The sequence below is a fragment of the Solea solea genome, chromosome 18 (assembly GCF_958295425.1).
Source record: "Solea solea chromosome 18, fSolSol10.1, whole genome shotgun sequence".
NCBI classification, from domain to species: domain Eukaryota; kingdom Metazoa; phylum Chordata; class Actinopteri; order Pleuronectiformes; family Soleidae; genus Solea; species Solea solea.
The window spans coordinates 24,122,997-24,141,861 of NC_081151.1; the positions used below are offsets into that span (position 1 = coordinate 24,122,997).

Genomic DNA, 18,865 nt, shown 5'->3' on the forward strand with positions numbered 1-18,865 from the left:
TTCAGTGGGCTCCTCCGGTCATCAGCGCCTCATCAGCGGCCACTGCTGCCTCTTCTACGCCGCTTACGAGACATGGAAACACCTTGATTTAAGACCCGACATCGGCGACACACACTGCGCTTAAGCTTCCACTTGTAGCCGGAACATCACCCTCCGTTCCGCCGCTGAGACAAACAATAAAAAACGGTGAGTGACTGGTCCCGACTCGGAGCCCGGGAACCGACCCCTCTCGTGGTGAGTGTCCGCGGCCCCGCTGCGGCCTCTCGGCTCTCCCGGAACTCGAGTCCCGCGGCTCGCGCTTTTAGTCCGAGGCCGCAGACATACTTAGCTCCCTGTGTGGAGCTTCAGGACACATTTAAAACACAGAAAGCTCTTGACATGACCGTTCTTTTGGGTATAATTAATAAACGGGGGCTGTTGAAAGTCGACAGGTGGCGCTGGTTTGTGAAATAATGTTGTTTTAGCAGCTTGCCTCAGGATGAGCTAGCGTGATGCTAACGGCTAGCTCGCGCTCGCTGTGCGGCTTCGTAGCCTCTGATTTCACAGGTTAAAGAAAAATAAACGGGTTTGTCTGGAAACGTCGTGTTTTCTCCGGGATATTTCACCGGGGCAAACGCTTTATTCACCGGACTGACGAGCTGCGCTTGTACCGTCCGCTTTAATCGATACCGGCATCGCTCATGAAACGGCGATATTTACAGATATGCTTTGTTATTTTTCATCAGGCAGGTGATGAAGAGTGTTGCCTCGCCACTAGAGGGCAGAGCCCCCTTTTTAAAGGTGCACTGTTTAAAATGAGTGACATCTAAAGGTGAGAGTGCAGATTGCAGCCTCTCATTGTTCCCATTCACCTGTCAGTAGAGACCAGACCAACGATATCACGACCAACACCGATGTCAGTCCGATCAAGTCGTTTTAGAGCGTTTATGAACGACACATGTTTTGCTGAGTCATTTCAAAGACACAATTCTCCATCTGTGTCACATATTTTGTTCTCTCAGCCCAAACATGACTCAGCTAAAATGCTTTTGCTGCTTTTTATTAACAGTTTCTCAGTCTGTGCAGAGTGAAGCGTGCGCTACGTCGCAGGTTTAACGGTTTCATATGTCTGACCGATACTGACTGATACTGGCCGACACTGACCGACACTGACCGATACTGACCGATACTGACTGACACTGACCGATACTGACTCCCACCCTGCTGCCTGTATTAATCATCACGTCTGACTAGTTCACGTGATCATGTTGTTATTTACATATTAGTGATTTTAAATCCTCCTAAATGTCATGCACTGGACCTTTAGACCAACTCTCTGCATGTTGACGTCAGCAGTTTTTTATTTTGCCCCGAGTCATGTTTTGTGGTGTGTTCTGATTGGCTTGTTTAAAGTGAGCAGCAGCAGCGGTGACACGTTTAAAAACACTACGATTGTTACCATGTGACATGAACTTTGTCACAGGAGGATTCTGGGAGATCAGCTGATGCTTGAAATGGTTAAAGACGACTTTTACCACAACAAGTCACTGGACTGTACGAGTGCAGAGTCGTTTGATTCATGTTATTGATCATGATCACTGTCGCTGATATGATCGCTTCAGAAAATGATTCACTTTTAATGGTTTTAAAATAAAGTCGAAAATATTGACATTTAAGAAGCTGAAAAATGTCACAAACTAGAAAATATTTAGGTTCTTTGATTTTTCAGCTTCTTAAATTAGAGTCATTGTGCAGCCAAAGGCTTTATCCTCCACGTGAGGGTCAGGGGAGGAGCGATGGGCGGAGTCCCACCCTGGACAGATGCCATCACAGAGACAAACAGCCATTCACTCACACAGTTTGACTGAAAAAGCTGCAGAGGCTAATGTGACACTAACATCCCATCATGCACTGCACTGTTGCAGAACGACGGAAACATGGCCGACGCCGTTTTGACCTTTTTCTAACGTGAAGCTTTAAAACCATCGATCTGAATGAATGAGTGAATGAGTGATGTCACTGGTGTGTTTCCAGGTGAACAGCGTCCGTGTGTCCTCTCTCCCTCTGTCCGGTTGGTTGGATGAGTTCCAAACAGCAGCAGAACTGTGAGCACTGATTGGGCACTGAGCCAGGTGAGTAACACACACACACACACACACCTGCAGTGTTTGTGCAGCAGGGGGCGCTCACAGTGCTGTGGGCTGACTGTTGTCTTCGCCAGGTGAGCCGTCATGGCGGACGTGGACCCGGACACTCTGCTGGAGTGGCTGCAGATGGGTCAGGGCGATGAGCGCGACATGCAGCTCATCGCTCTGGAGCAGCTCTGCATGCTGCTGCTCATGTCTGACAACGTGGACCGCTGCTTTGAGACGTGAGTTCTTCACGGAGGTTTCTTTTGCGGGGCCTCGGGGAGGTCACGGGTCACAGGTCATAGGTCACTGATTCCTCTCTGCTTTCCTTCCAGCTGTCCTCCTCGCACCTTCCTCCCCGCGCTCTGTAAGATCTTCCTGGACGAGAGCGCACCTGATAACGTGCTGGAGGTGACGGCGCGGGCCATCACCTACTACCTGGACGTGTCGGCCGAGTGCACGCGCCGCATCGTGGGCGTGGACGGCGCCATCAAGGCGCTGTGTAACCGCCTGGTGGTGGTGGAGCTCAACAACAGGACGAGCAGAGACCTGGCCGAGCAGTGTGTGAAGGTGAGTGACATCACTGACGCGTCACATGATCGCGCTGCAGCCGAACCTCTTCACTGACGCGTCACATGATCGCGCTGCAGCCGAACCTCTTCACTGACGCGTCACATGATCACACTCGGGTCGAGCTGGGGCCCGTTTCAGGAAGCAGGTTTAGGATAACTCTGAGTCAGTGAACCTAACCTGTCGCTGGCAGGTTTTCTTCAACAAACCCTGAGTGTCTGAGTGCATCTGTCTGACACTCGTCTCATGTCGTCATTCACAGTTATCATAACACGTGTCAGTGCGTTCACCTGCCAAATGAATGACATTTACGTCTTTCAAAACATCGAAATCCCAATCACATGTTACTTCAACTCAACACATCCATTATTACGAGACTGTACGTCTACTTGTCTTCAGTCAGCACAAATCCAACCGACACACACACACACACACACACATCACATCTGAATCAAATCAATCAAAAAACAATATTTTAGAGACGCCCAGGGGAGCTCATGTGTCATTGGGGGTAGTTCACACCAACACTGTGACTGTGTGTCAGATTGTGTTAGCGTGTGATATTGTAGACTCATCATCACTGTAGTAATAATAATAATAATAATGCTACATCACATTTATATAGCGCTTTTCTCGACACTCAAAGACGCTGTACCAACACAAAACAAAAACAAAAACAAAGGACAGGACTGAAATAAAACAATGGGAAACAGACAGTTGAGTGTAAGCAGTTTTGAACAGGTGAGTTTTGAGTAATGATTTAAATGTCTGTAGTGAGTCTGAGTTCCTGATGAGTTGTGGGAGTGAGTTCCAGAGAGTGGGGGAGGCTGCAGTTAAGGCTCGGTCCCCCAGGGTTGGGCACTTTGTCCTGAGGGAGTGAGGAGGTTGGAGTCAGCGGATCTGAGGCGGCGGGTGGGACAGTGTAGGTGGAGGAGGTCGGTGAGATATGAGGGAGCCAGGTTATGGAGGGACTTGTAAGTGATGAGGAGAACCTTGTATTGTATGTGGTAAGGAACCAGGAGCCAGTGGAGTTTTTTTGAGGATGGGGGTGATGTGGTCACTGGAGCGGGTGTGGGTGAGCAGACGGGCAGCAGAGTTCTGGATATATTGTAGTTTTTGAAGGTGAGTGGAGGGGAGACCGTAGAGGAGGCTATTGCAGTAGTCGAGTCTGGAGGTTATGAAGGCGTGGATGAGGATTTCTGCAGAGGATTGTGAAAGGCAGGGACGGAGACGGGCAATATTGCGGAGGTGGAAAAATGATGTTTTGGTAATATGGTTTATGTGAGGTTTGAATGTAGACTCATCATCACTGTAGACTCATCATCATCATCACTGTAGACTCATCATCACTGTAGACTCATCATCATCACTGTAGACTCATCATCACTGTAGACTCATCATCATCACTGTAGACTCATCATCATCACTGTAGACTCATCATCATCACTGTAGACTCATCATCACTGTAGACTCATCATCATCATCACTGTAGACTCATCATCACTGTAGACTCATCATCATCACTGTAGACTCATCATCACTGTAGACTCATCATCATCACTGTAGACTCATCATCATCACTGTAGACTCATCATCATCACTGTAGACTCATCATCATCATCACTGTAGACTCATCATCATCATCACTGTAGACTCATCATCACTGTAGACTCATCATCACTGTAGACTCATCATCATCACTGTAGACTCATCATCATCACTGTAGACTCATCATCACTGTAGACTCATCATCATCACTGTAGACTCATCACCATCACTGTAGACTCATCATCACTGTAGACTCATCATCATCACTGTAGACTCATCATCATCACTGTAGACTCATCATCACTGTAGACTCATCATCACTGTAGACTCATCATCATCATCACTGTAGACTCATCATTACTGTAGACTCATCATCATCACTGTAGACTCATCATCACTGTAGACTCATCATCATCACTGTAGACTCATCATCATCACTGTAGACTCATCATCATCACTGTAGACTCATCATCACTGTAGACTCATCATCATCACTGTAGACTCATCATCATCACTGTAGACTCATCATCATCATCACTGTAGACTCATCATCATCATCACTGTAGACTCATCATCACTGTAGACTCATCATCACTGTAGACTCATCATCATCACTGTAGACTCATCATCATCACTGTAGACTCATCATCATCACTGTAGACTCATCATCACTGTAGACTCATCATCATCACTGTAGACTCATCACCATCACTGTAGACTCATCATCACTGTAGACTCATCATCATCACTGTAGACTCATCATCATCACTGTAGACTCATCATCACTGTAGACTCATCATCACTGTAGACTCATCATCATCACTGTAGACTCATCATCACTGTAGACTCATCATCACTGTAGACTCATCATCACTGTAGACTCATCATCATCACTGTAGACTCATCATCATCACTGTAGACTCATCATCATCACTGTAGACTCATCATCACTGTAGACTCATCATCACTGTAGACTCATCATCACTGTAGACTCATCATCATCACTGTAGACTCATCATCATCACTGTAGACTCATCATCACTGTAGACTCATCATCATCATCACTGTAGACTCATCATCATCATCACTGTAGACATCATCATCATCATCACTGTAGACATCATCATCATCACTGTAGACTCATCATCACTGTAGACTCATCATCATCACTGTAGACTCATCATCACTGTAGACTCATCATCATCACTGTAGACTCATCATCACTGTAGACTCATCATCATGTCATGGTCGTTGTCATGTGTTAATATTTCTGCTCAACTGGATTAAAATGGAGGCTGTGCTCTTTGTTTACCCGTTGCCATGGTGAATCATAGTATCACAGCTCCACTGATGATGGCTTTTTTCATTCCCAACACACACACACACACACACACACACACTTAACTCAGAGTGAACTGAACTAATGCTGAGTTTGTTGAACCTGATTTCTGAAACAGGCCCTTGTTTGTCTTGTTTGTAAATGTTTGTTTTGTGTGGTGTTGTTTGTAAATGTTTGTTTGTTTTGTGTGTTGTTGTTGTTTGTAAATGTTTGTTTGTTTTGTGTGTTGTTGTTGTTGTTTGTAAATGTTTGTTTTGTTTGTTGTTGTTGTTGTTTGTAAATGTTTGTTTGTTTTGTGTGTTGTTGTTGTTGTTGTTTGTAAATGTTTGTTTGTTTTGTGTGTTGTTGGTGTTGTTTGAATGTTTGTTTGTAAATGTTTGTTTGTTTTGTATGGTGTTTGTTTTGTGTGTTGTTTGTAAATGTTTGTTTGTTTGTTTTGTGTGTTTGTAAATGTTTTTTGTTTTTGTGTGTTTGTGAATGTTTGTTTTGTGTGTTGTTGTTTGTATGTTTTGTGTGTTGTTGTTTGTGAATGTTTGTTTGTTTTGTGTGTTGTTGGTGTTTGAATGTTTGTTTGTTTTGTATGGTGTTTGTTTTGTGTGTTGTTTGTAAATGTTTGTTTGTTTGTTTTGTGTGTTTGTAAATGTTTTTTGTTTTTGTGTGTTTGTGAATGTTTGTTTTGTGTGTTGTTGTTTGTATGTTTTGTGTGTTGTTGTTTGTGAATGTTTGTTTGTTTTGTGTGTTGTTGGTGTTTGAATGTTTGTTTGTTTTGTATGGTGTTTGTTTTGTGTGTTGTTTGTAAATGTTTGTTTGTTTTGTGTGTTTGTAAATGTTTTTTGTTTTTGTGTGTTTGTGAATGTTTGTTTTGTGTGTTGTTTGTATGTTTTGTGTCTTGTTCTTGTTTGTAAATGTTTGTTTGTTTTGTGTGTTGTTGGTGTTGTTTGAATGTTTGTTTGTAAATGTTTGTTTGTTTTGTATGGTGTTTGTTTTGTGTGTTTGTGAATGTTTGTTTGTTTTGTGTGTTGTTGGTGTTTGTAAATGTTTGTTTGTTTTGTGTGTTTGTAAATGTTTTTTGTTTTTGTGTGTTTGTGAATGTTTGTTTTGTGTGTTGTTGTTTGTATGTTTTGTGTGTTGTTGTTGTTTGTGAATGTTTGTTTTGTGTGTTGTTGTTGTTTGTAAATGTTTGTTTTGTGTGTTGTTGTTTGTAAATGTTTGTTTGTTTTTGTGTGTTGTTTGTTTTGTGTGTTGTTTGTGAATGTTTGTTTGTTTTGTGTGTTGTTGTCGTTTGTTTTGTGTGTTGTTGTTGTTTGATTGTTTGTTTTCTGCCGTATAAATAAAGTTGAGTTGACGTCTTTGTGTCGGTCCAGGTCCTGGAGTTGATCTGTACCCGGGAGTCCGGCGCCGTGTTTGAGGCCGGAGGTCTGAACTGCGTCCTGAGCTTCATCAGAGACAGCGGCCACCTCGTCCACAAAGACACGCTGCACTCGGCCATGGCCGTGGTGTCCCGCCTCTGCAGTAAGATGGAACCTCAGGACTCGTCTCTGGAGACGTGCGTGGAGTCTCTGTCCAGCCTCCTCAAACATGAAGACCATCAGGTAACCACGGAGACGCTGGGACGTGTGCGTGCGTGCGTGCGTGCGTGTGTGTGCTAACCTTTGACCTCTGTGCAGGTGTCGGACGGCGCGCTGCGCTGCTTCGCCTCTCTGGCTGACAGGTTCACACGCCGTGGTGTTGACCCCGCCCCTTTAGCCAAACACGGCCTGACAGAGGAGCTGCTGTCTCGCATGGCCGCCGCTGGCGGCCCTGTGTCAGGCCCCGCCTCTTCCTGTAAGCCGGGCCGGACCTCGACGGGCGCCACCCCTTCAGCCAACGACTCCAAGCTGAGCAACCAGGTGTCGACCATCGTCAGCCTGCTGTCCACGCTGTGCCGCGGCTCGCCGCTCGTCACACACGTAGGTCGACGCCCCCTTTGCCCTGACGGCGAATCTGAAACTCTGGATTCTCTAACGTGTTTTCTGTCTCCGTCGGCTCAGGACCTGCTGCGCTCGGCGCTGCCCGACTCCATGGAGTCGGCTCTGGGCGGAGACGAGCGCTGCGTGCTGGACACCATGAGGCTTGTGGACCTGCTGCTGGTTCTGCTGTTCGAGGGCAGGAAGGCGCTGCCCAAGTCCACGGCCGGGTCCACGAGTCGGATCCCCGGCCTGCGGCGTCTGGACAGCTCCGGGGAGAGGTCACACCGGCAGCTCATCGACTGCATCCGCAGCAAGGACACGGACGCTCTGATCGATGCCATCGACACCGGAGGTGCGGCCTGTGGCGCTCAGACTCCGCCCACAGCCGTCAGGTGTCTGTGATGACGTTTCATGTCTTTCTGTTTGTGTCGCAGCGTTCGAGGTGAACTTCATGGACGACGTTGGACAGACGCTTCTGAACTGGGCCTCGGCGTTCGGGACGCAGGAAATGGTAAAATCAATCAATGACGTGATCGCGTTAACTGTGTTGCTATGGTAACTAGTGCTGCTAATCCACTGGTTCAGTTAAATCAATACAAACTCCAAATAACTAAAGAAATTTTTATTATTTTTATCAATAAAAAGTTTCCTGTTTACAGGTGGAGTTTCTCTGTGAAAGAGGGGCGGACGTCAACAGAGGTCAGAGGTCATCCTCACTGCACTATGCTGCTTGTTTTGGGCGCCCACAAGTTGCAAAGGTAACACACACACACACACACACACACACGCTCTGAGGTCAGAGTGTTCCCTTCAGGTCACTGAGTCACCTGGAGCGATGCTGCGCTCTGATTGGCTGTGTGTGTGTGTGTGTGTGTGTGTGTGTGTGTGTGTGTGTGTGTGTGTGTGTGTGTGTGTGTGTGTGTGTGTGTGTGTGTGTGTGTAGACACTGCTGCGTCATGGAGCCAACCCTGACCTGAGGGACGAGGACGGAAAGACACCTCTGGACAAAGCTCGGGAGAGAGGACACAGTGAGGTGGTAGCCATACTGCAGTCACCCGGTCAGTGAACGCACCACGACGTCACATTTAAAGGGACACGTGTATGAGACACTCATGATGGTTTCTGCATGCTAACACTCCTCTGATCACATCTTTATCTCACTGCTGGTCCTCTGCTGCCTCGTGTGGTCACTTTGTGTCACTGAGGTCAATCTGAACAAAGGAATTCAAACGCTGAAGAGATCAAATAAGACATTAGAACTGATTTTCTCTGAGGACTTTGGTGTGGCAGAGTGAGTGGTCAGTGTCAGCATGTGTGCGTGTGTGTGTATTTCAGGAGACTGGATGTGTCCTGTGAACAAAGGCGACGATAAGAAAAAGAAAGATGTGAACAAAGAGGAAGAGGAGGGCAGTGAACCCCGAGGAGATCCAGAGATGGCTCCGATCTACCTGAGGAGACTGCTGCCTGTTTTTGCACAAACCTTTCAGCAAACCATGCTGCCTTCTATTAGGTACACCACCCACACCGCCCACACCTACACCTACACCACCCACACGTACACCACCTACGCCTACACCACCCACACTGCCCACACCACCCACACCGCCCACACCTACGCCAACACCACCCACACCGCCCACACCTACGCCTACACCACCCACACGTACACCACCCACACCGCCCACACCCACGCCTACACCAGCCACACGTACACCACCTACGCCTACACCACCCACACTGCCATGACCCTGTGGCGAGACTGAAAACGCACACACACACACACACACACACACACACATAGAGCTGAAGAATGAACATGGTCCTGTGGGTCTGTGTGTTTGTAGGAAAGCCAGTCTGGCTCTGATCAGGAAGATGGTTCACTACAGCAGTGAGGTTCTGCTGAGGGAAGTGTGTGACGGTGAGACGGGTCACAACCTGCCCACGGTGCTGGTGGAGATCACAGCGACTGTCCTCGACCACGAGGTACCCTCACTCACTCACTCACTCACTCACTCACTCACTCACACGATGCTACGATACTGTGATAACATGACTTCATAGCTCCTCCTCTTCTGTGTGGGCGGAGTCATCACAACATCCTGTGTTTTCAGGATGTTTAAGTCTTTTAAACGTTGATCTACAGTCGTTACTTTGTTGTCTTTGACGTGGCGCTCATGACTCTTCAGTGACGACACTCTCTGACCAATCAGAGACCTTCGGTCTGATGACATCACATGTTGGTCTCAGCTGAGCCTCGTCAGAGCAGGAAGTAAAAAACCAGCAGGGACCAGGTTCTGTCACTGAGCCAGGACTGTGTGGTGGATGTAAACTCCCTCTTCTTTCATTCATTTGAGCAGCGCCACCGTGAGGAGACGTGTGGTAGTAACGCCCGGCGAGTGAAGCTGCGCGACCCGTTTACTTTAGAGCGACTTCAACTTTTTTCCAAGATTACTGTCTCTCTCCTTATCTGTCAGTTATTCAACTGTTCACTGAGAAGCTGACGTCATAAACATGTGACCGTGAATCTCGTCTGTGATTGGACGCTGAGGTTTTACCGTAATAACAAGTATATGAGCGCAAAGCTCTGTTTCTCTGCTTTCCTGTTTCCATCCATCTACCACGCTGCCACAGGGGGCGCTGTGCCAATCACACCCTGACTGACAGATCACCTGACCATAGTTTTAGAATGTTCTAGATATGACTAACGGTCTGACAGTAACACTGTGTGTGTGTGTGTGTGTGTGTGTGTCAGGACGATGACGACGGTCACCTCCTGGCTCTGCAGATCATCAGAGACCTGGTGGACAAAGGTGGAGACGTGTTCCTGGACCAGCTCGCTCGACTGGGAGTCATTAACAAGGTGTCGACTCTGGCTGGACCGGTGTCTGACGACGAGAACGAGGACGAGGCCAAGCCGGAGAAGGTGTGTGTGTGTGTGTGTGTGTGTGGACATCTCGTTTTAAGGAGGTGTCAGAATGGGACGGTTGGGGCATAAAAACACAACTTTAGACAATGTCGTCGTCATCATCATCGTCATATCAGAACAGGACGTGTGTTTGTTGCTCCTGCAGGAGGAGGAGGTGCAGGAGGACGCCAGGGAGATCCAGCAGGGGAAGCCGTACCACTGGAGGGACTGGTCCATCATCAGAGGCAGGGACTGTCTCTACATCTGGTCAGACGCCGCCGCCCTCGAGCTCTCTAATGGCTCCAACGGCTGGTTTCGCTTCATCCTGGACGGGAAGCTGGCGACCATGTACTCCAGCGGGAGTCCAGAGGGCGGCTCGGACAGCTCTGGTACGGAGGACGCGCCGCTCACGCGCCCGCCGCTCGTCTTGGTCAGCGGCGACTGATCTGTTGTTTATGCTCCGCCCACAGAGTCTCGCAGCGAGTTCCTGGAGAAGCTGCAGCGGGCGAGGAGTCAGGTGAAGCCGGTGACAGCCAGTCAGCCCATCCTGTCCAGCGTGGGTCCCACCAAGCTGACGGTGGGGAACTGGTCCCTGGCCTGTCTGAAGGAAGGAGAGATCGCCATCCACAACTCAGACGGTCAGCAGGCCACCATCCTGAAGGAAGACCTGCCCGGCTTTGTCTTTGAGTCCAACAGAGGGACCAAACACTCGTTCACTGCTGAGACGTCTCTGGGTGAGTCGAGACTCTTCATTGTCCTGTACTGACGAACCATGGGACTGTAAAATACTCTGTAAATACACTGTAAAATACTCTGTAAATACACTCTATAGTAAGATCACTGTAAAGTACTATATAAAGACACTGTAAAATACTCTGTAAATACACTGTAGATACACTGTAGCTAGTACTATATAAATACACTGTAAAGTACTATATGAATACAATGTAAAATGCACTGTAAATGCACTGTAAAATACTATTTAAATACAGTGTAGATACACTGTAAAATACTCTATAAATGACTGTAAAATACACTGTAAAATATTCTATAAATGCACTGTAAAAAACTCTTGTGTGTGTGTGTAGGCTCTGAGTTTGTGACGGGCTGGACGGGGAAGCGCGGCAGGAAGCTGAAGTCAAAGCTGGAGAAGACCAAACAGAAGGTGAAGAGCATGGCGAGGGAGCTGTATGATGACCACTTCAAAGCTGTGGAGAGCATGCCCAGAGGAGTGGTGGTCACTCTGAGGAACATCTCCACACAGCTGGAGTCTGCCTGGGAGCTGCACACCAACAGACAGGTGCTGACACACACACACACACACACACACACACACACACACACACACACACACACACACACACACACACACACACACACACACGATCAAAAAAAGTATGAATATCAGTTGAGTTGTGAATGTAAGTAACTGTTGAGCGTGTGTGTGTGTGTGTGTGTGTGTGTGTGTAGTGTGTTGAAGGTGAGAACACGTGGAGGGACCTGATGAAAACGGCTCTTGAAAACCTCATCGTGGTGTTGAAGGATGAAAACACCATTTCTCCGTATGAGATGTGCAGCAGTGGCCTGGTCCAGGCTCTGTTCACTGTCCTCAACAATGTGAGTCCATGACGCCTGTCTGTGTCTCTGAGGATGAGGAGGATGATGATGATGATGATGATGATGTGTTTGTCCCGCAGAGCGTGGATTTGGACCTGAAACACGATTGTAAGCCTTTAATGGAGAGGATCAATGTGTTCAAGGCGGCGTTCAGTGAGAACGAAGACGACGAAAGGTAACGTCGACATGGACTTTGACTCATGATGATTCTGAAGAGTTTATGTAACTGCGTCTAAATGATTCACTTTAAAAACGGCTGTATTTGAAGATCTAACATTTATTAACGTGCTGTGTTTTTCCCACGCTGAAAAATCACATTTGAAACAAACTGATTTATCGATTATCAAAATAATTTAGTTATAGATTAATAATTGAATTGTGTGTGTGTGTGTGTGTGTGTGTGTGTGTGTGTGTAGTCGCCCAGCTGTTGCCTTAATCCGTAAACTGATCGCTGTCCTGGAGTCGATCGAGCGTCTCCCTCTGCACCTGTATGACACTCCAGGCTCCTCCTACAACCTTCAGGTGAGTCACCCGATCCCCGAGTTTATGTTTGACCTGTGACGACCAGCAGGTGGCGCCCACCCCCCCGCGTGTCGCGTGCATTGACTCACGTGTGTTGTCGTCGTTCTTCAGATCTTGACGAGGAGGTTGAGGTTCCGGCTGGAGCGAGCGCCAGGTGAGACGGCGCTCATCGACCGCACGGGGCGCATGTTGAAGATGGAGCCGCTCGCCACCGTGGAGTCACTGGAGCAGTACCTGCTGAAGATGGTGAGGACGGACACACACGCACAGACACGCACAGACACGCACAGACATCAAACGCTGTGCTCAGCTCTAACGTGAACTTCCTCCTCTCTCCTCTAGGTGGCAAAACAGTGGTACGACTTTGAGCGTTCGTCCTTCGTCTTCGTGAGGAAACTGAGGGAAGGTCAGACCTTCACCTTCAGACACCAGCACGACTTTGACGAGAACGGCATCGTCTACTGGGTCGGAACCAACGCCAAGTAAGAACCTGGACCACAGCAGCTTCTCTCTGTGATGCTTCTCCAGCATCTGTTTGGATTTATAAAAGAAAGGATTTATAATGACATCACTTTTCCTTCAAGTTTTTTATTTAAAAAACGAGGACACGCCCCCATCATCTCCACAGCAGAATTAAAATAGCACTTCTTTTTCTTTCAGGACGGCGTACGAGTGGGTCAATCCTGCCGCCTATGGCCTGGTGGTGGTGACATCATCTGAGGGGCGGAACCTTCCTTACGGCCGGTTGGAGGATATCCTGAGTCGCGATAGCTCCGCCCTCAACTGCCACACCAATGATGACAAGAACGCCTGGTTCGCCGTCGACCTCGGTCTCTGGGTCATTCCCTCAGCGTACACACTGAGACACGCCAGGTAATGAAACAAACGCACACACTGAGACACGCCAGGTAATGAAACAAACTCACACACGGAGACACGCCAGGTAATGAAACAAACGCACACACTGAGACACGCCAGGTAATGAAACAAACGCACACACTGAGACACGCCAGGTAATGAAACAAACGCACACACTGAGACACGCCAGGTAATGAAACAAACGCACACACTGAGACACGCCAGGTAATGAAACAAACGCACACACTGAGACACGCCAGGTAATGAAACAAACGCACACACTGAGACACGCCAGGTAATGAAACAAACGCACACACTGAGACACGCCAGGTAATGAAACAAACGCACACACTGAGACGCGCCAGGTAATGAAACAAACGCACACACTGAGACACGCCAGGTAATGAAACAAACGCACACACTGAGACACGCCAGGTAATGAAACACACGCACACACTGAGACACGCCAGGTAATGAAACAAACGCACACACTGAGACACGCCAGGTAATGAAACACACGCACACACTGAGACACGCCAGGTAATGAAACAAACGCACACACTGAGACACGCCAGGTAATGAAACAAACGCACACACTGAGACACGCCAGGTAATGAAACACGCACACACTGAGACACGCCAGGTAATGAAACAAACGCACACACTGAGACACGCCAGGTAATGAAACAAACGCACACACTGAGACACGCCAGGTAATGAAACAAACGCACACACTGAGACACGCCAGGTAATGAAACAAACGCACACACTGAGACACGCCAGGTAATGAAACAAACACACACTGAGACACGCCAGGTAATGAAACAAACACACACTGAGACACGCCAGGTAATGAAACAAACACACACTGAGACACGCCAGGTAATGAAACACACGCACACACTGAGACACGCCAGGTAATGAAACAAACGCACACACTGAGACACGCCAGGTAATGAAACAAACGCACACACTGAGACACGCCAGGTAATGAAACAAACGCACACACTGAGACACGCCAGGTAATGAAACAAACGCACACACTGAGACTGAGACGTGTGTGTTGATTGGCTGTGACCCTGTGGCTCCTCCCTCTCAGGGGTTACGGACGCTCGGCGCTCAGGAACTGGGTGTTCCAGGTGTCCAAGGACGGTCAGAACTGGACGACTCTCTACACTCATGTTGACGACTGCAGCCTCAATGAACCCGGGTAAGAAGACAAGCTGTGACTCGGGGGGGTGTGGTCCGTCGTGTTCCGGTGTGACCGTGTGGGCGTGTCTTCACAGGTCGACGGCCACGTGGCCTCTAGACCCGTCCAAAGAGGAGAAGCAGGGGTGGAGACACATCCGGGTCAAGCAGATGGGGAAGAACGCCAGCGGTCAGACTCACTACCTGTCGCTGTCTGGACTGGAGCTGTACGGCACCGTCACCGCCGTCTGTGAGGACCAGCTGGGTGAGGAGGGGGCGTGGCCATCACCACAGCGATGGCGTGAGCGCGTCAGACGACGACACTTACCTCTCTCTCTCTCTCTCTCTCTCTCTCTCTCTCTCTCTGTCTCTGTCTCTCTCTCTCTCTGTGTCTCTCTCTGTGTCTCTCTCTCTCAGGTAAAGCGGTGAAGGAGGCGGAGGCAAACCTGCGGCGTCAGCGGCGCCTCTTCCGCTCTCAGGTGATGAAGTACATCGTCCCCGGAGCGCGGGTCGTCCGCGGCATCGACTGGAAGTGGAGAGACCAGGACGGAAACCCGCCGGGCGAGGGCGCGGTCACTGGAGAGGCTCACAACGGTACACTCGCACTTCCTGTCACACGCCGTCTGTCTTCTTTACACTTCCTGTTTCTGATCACACTGAAAACACGTGAGCAGCACGTGTGTGTGGAGCAGTGTTAGTAGTTACCATGACAACCAGCAGCTCGGATCCAGCAGGTCATGTGGAGATGAACAAAGATCAGAACCTGACTCACCTTACTTCCCTTCAGTCACCTCCTCCTCTTGCTCCTCCTCCTCCTCCTCTTGCTCCTCCTCCTCCTGCTGTGTCGATGATCATGTTTATTAATCTCAGTCCAGGATGATCTTGTTGTTGTGTTTTTCTGTGTCATGTTTCTTCTTCTTCTTCTTCTTCTTCTTCTTCTTGGTTCCACCTGAACTCAACATCACATGAGCACAAATCTGAACGTATACTGATCACTATCATACAATAGTGAGTGAATGTGAATGGTTTCCATGGAGACAGACATTTGAAAGTTCTCATGGAAGCATGGATTAAAAATGTGGCACGCTCCGACTGTAACATTCTTCTACATGAAAACAACAACATGAAACTGAAGTCTGTAAACCACTCTCTCACTCACTCACACACACCAAAGCCCACAGAGAAATTCAGTGATTTTAACATCACTCACTCTCACACACACACACACTCACTCTCACACTCACTCTCACACACTCACACTCTCACACACACTCACTCACTCACTCTCACACACACACTCTCACACACACACACTCACTCTCACACACACACACTCACTCACTCTCACACACACACTCACACACACACTCACACACTCTCACACACTCACTCACTCACACACACCAAAGCCCACAGAGAAATTCAGTGATTTTAACATCACTCACTCTCACACACACACACACTCACTCTCACACTCACTCTCACACACTCACACTCTCACACACACTCACTCACTCACTCTCACACACACACTCTCACACACACACTCACACACTCACTCTCACACACACACACTCACTCACTCTCACACACACACTCACACACACACTCACACACTCTCACACACTCACACACTCTCACACACCAAAGCCCACAGAGAAAATCAGTGATTTTAACATCCCTCACTCTCACATTCACTCACTCACTCACTCACTCTCACACACACACTCACTCACTCTCACACACACACTCACACACTCTCACACACACACTCACACACTCTCACTCTCACACACTCACACTCTCACACTCACTCTCACACACACACACTCACTCACTCACTCTCACACACACACTCACTCACTAACTCTCACACACACACACTCACACACTCACTCTCACACACACACACTCACTCACTCACTCTCACACACACACTCACTCACTCTCACACACACACTCACACACTCTCACACACACACTCACACACTCTCACTCTCACACTCACTCTCACACACTCACACACTCACTCTCACACACTCACACTCTCACACTCACACTCACACACTCTCACACACACACACTCACACACACACACACACTCACACACTCTCACACTCTCACACACACACACTCACACACTCTCACACACTCTCACACACTCACACACTCTCACACACCAAAGCCCACAGAGAAAATCAGTGATTTTAACATCACTCACTCTCACATTCACTCTCACACACTCACACTCTCACACTCACTCTCACACACTCACACTCTCACACTCACACTCACACACTCTCACACACACACACTCACACACTCACACACACACACACACTCACACACTCTCACACTCTCACACACACACACACACTCACTCACTCACACACACTCACTCACACACACTCTCACACACTCACTCACACACACTCTCACACACACACACACACACTCTCTGAGCTTTGGTGTGTGTGTGTGTGTGTGTGGTTTACAGACTTCCTGTTTGATTGAGAATATTAAAGGAGCTTCTCACTCACTCACACACACATCTTCTTGCTGTGATCTGGTCCAGTGTGGAGCTACTCTGACTGTAAGCTGCTTCTCTGTCTCTGTCTCTGTCTCTGTCTCTCTCTCTCTGCCGGGTCTCTGACGTCCGTCCGTCCATCTCCCTCCTATCTCTCTGTCCATCCAGGCTGGATTGATGTAACCTGGGATGCTGGCGGCTCTAACTCTTACCGTATGGGCGCTGAAGGGAAGTTTGACCTCAAGCTTGCTCCAGGGTTCGACCCTGAGTCGGCTGCCACAGCGCCGTCACCCAAACCTGTCTCATCCACTGTTTCAGGCCCCGCCTCCTCCACGGTGGGACCCTCTGTGACGCCGGCGGCCAGCGGCGGCGGCACCACCACCACGACCACGTCGTCGTCCTCCTCATCGCTGTCTTCGCAGCAGCAGTTGTGGAGCAGCCTGGTGAAAAATAACTGTCCCGACAAGGGCGGGGCCACATCACTGGGCGGGGCCAGCTCGTCCAGCAGGAAGGGTAGCAGCAGCTCAGTCTGCAGCGTCGCCTCCTCCTCTGATATCAGCCTGAGCTCGTCCGTCGGGCCGCCGGGCAGCGGCGTTCTGCGGCTGGAGAGGAGGGCCGAGGGTCTGCTGCTGGACCAGGGCTCGGGAGGAGTCATGGGGGGCGGGGCCGGCGACGGACATCAGCTGGAGCCGATTGTGGTGCTTTCGTCCGCGGTGGAGGGTCTGTCGGGCTCCGCGTCCAGCTCCGGCACGCTCAACGCCGACACGTCCGCCACCGGAGACGACGCCAGAAACAAGGACTCGTCCGCGCCGACCGCTGACCCGGCGACGGCCATCTCCATGGGTCTGGTCAGCGTCAGCTCCCCCGACGTCAGCTCGGTGTCCGAGTCGTCCGGCAAAGACGCGCCCTCCCAGAGGCCTCTGTGCTCAGCGGCTAACACCAGGCTGTCGGTCAGCTCGCTGCTGGCCGCCGGCGCTCCCATGAGCTCCAGCGCCAGCGTTCCCAACCTGTCGTCACGCGAGGCCAGTCTGATGGAGTCGTTTGTCCGCCGCGCGCCCAACATGTCACGCACCAACGCCACCAACAACATGAACCTGAGCCGCAGCAGCAGCGACAACAACACCAACACGCTGGGCAGGAACGTCATGAGCTCTGCCAGTGAGTACTTATACTACTACTACTACTACTACTACTACTACTGTATACTTTAGAATACTGCACTACTATTACAACAACAACACCAACACGCTGGGCAGGAACGTCATGAGCTCTGCCAGTGAGTACTTATACTACTACTACTACTACTACTACTGTATACTTTAGAATACTGCACTACTATTACAACAACAACAACAACAACAACAACACCAACACGCTGGGCAGGAACGTCATGAGCTCTGCCAGTGAGTACTTATACTACTACTACTACTACTGTATACTTTAGAATACTGCACTACTATTACAACAACAACAACAACAACACCAACACGCTGGGCAGGAACGTCATGAGCTCTGCCAGTGAGTACTTATACTACTACTACTACTACTACTACTACTGTATACTTTAGAATACTGCACTACTATTACAACACCAACACGCTAGGTAGGAACGTCATGAGCTCTGCCAGTGAGTACTATTACTGCTACTACTGCACTCATACTGCACTACTACTGCACGGTAACACCTAAATACTACAGTAATACGACACAACAGTAGTGCTGGTGTAGTACTGC

General features: G+C 49.1%; 1 protein-coding gene across 2 annotated transcripts in view; it reads left to right on the forward strand.

The window, feature by feature from the left end:
* The window catches only part of hectd1 (HECT domain containing 1), a 27,608-nt gene continuing 8,743 nt past the window's right edge, over positions 1-18,865 (forward strand). The window contains exons 1-26 of one of the 2 annotated variants that reach the window (XM_058616355.1): positions 1-186; positions 2,014-2,111; positions 2,201-2,350; positions 2,444-2,678; positions 6,930-7,157; positions 7,233-7,514; positions 7,596-7,866; positions 7,949-8,025; positions 8,174-8,272; positions 8,458-8,572; positions 8,850-9,024; positions 9,359-9,497; positions 10,267-10,437; positions 10,562-10,808; positions 10,890-11,153; positions 11,508-11,719; positions 11,890-12,036; positions 12,117-12,211; positions 12,453-12,558; positions 12,670-12,804; positions 12,901-13,040; positions 13,219-13,431; positions 14,516-14,626; positions 14,703-14,869; positions 15,022-15,198; positions 17,300-18,289. In XM_058616355.1, the coding sequence (XP_058472338.1) occupies positions 2,211-2,350; positions 2,444-2,678; positions 6,930-7,157; positions 7,233-7,514; positions 7,596-7,866; positions 7,949-8,025; positions 8,174-8,272; positions 8,458-8,572; positions 8,850-9,024; positions 9,359-9,497; positions 10,267-10,437; positions 10,562-10,808; positions 10,890-11,153; positions 11,508-11,719; positions 11,890-12,036; positions 12,117-12,211; positions 12,453-12,558; positions 12,670-12,804; positions 12,901-13,040; positions 13,219-13,431; positions 14,516-14,626; positions 14,703-14,869; positions 15,022-15,198; positions 17,300-18,289 (4,936 nt within the window). In that variant the 5' untranslated portion in view covers positions 1-186; positions 2,014-2,111; positions 2,201-2,210. The remainder of the gene's footprint in view (positions 187-2,013; positions 2,112-2,200; positions 2,351-2,443; positions 2,679-6,929; positions 7,158-7,232; positions 7,515-7,595; positions 7,867-7,948; positions 8,026-8,173; positions 8,273-8,457; positions 8,573-8,849; positions 9,025-9,358; positions 9,498-10,266; positions 10,438-10,561; positions 10,809-10,889; positions 11,154-11,507; positions 11,720-11,889; positions 12,037-12,116; positions 12,212-12,452; positions 12,559-12,669; positions 12,805-12,900; positions 13,041-13,218; positions 13,432-14,515; positions 14,627-14,702; positions 14,870-15,021; positions 15,199-17,299; positions 18,290-18,865) is intronic. The other variant, XM_058616356.1, reaches the window with a different exon arrangement.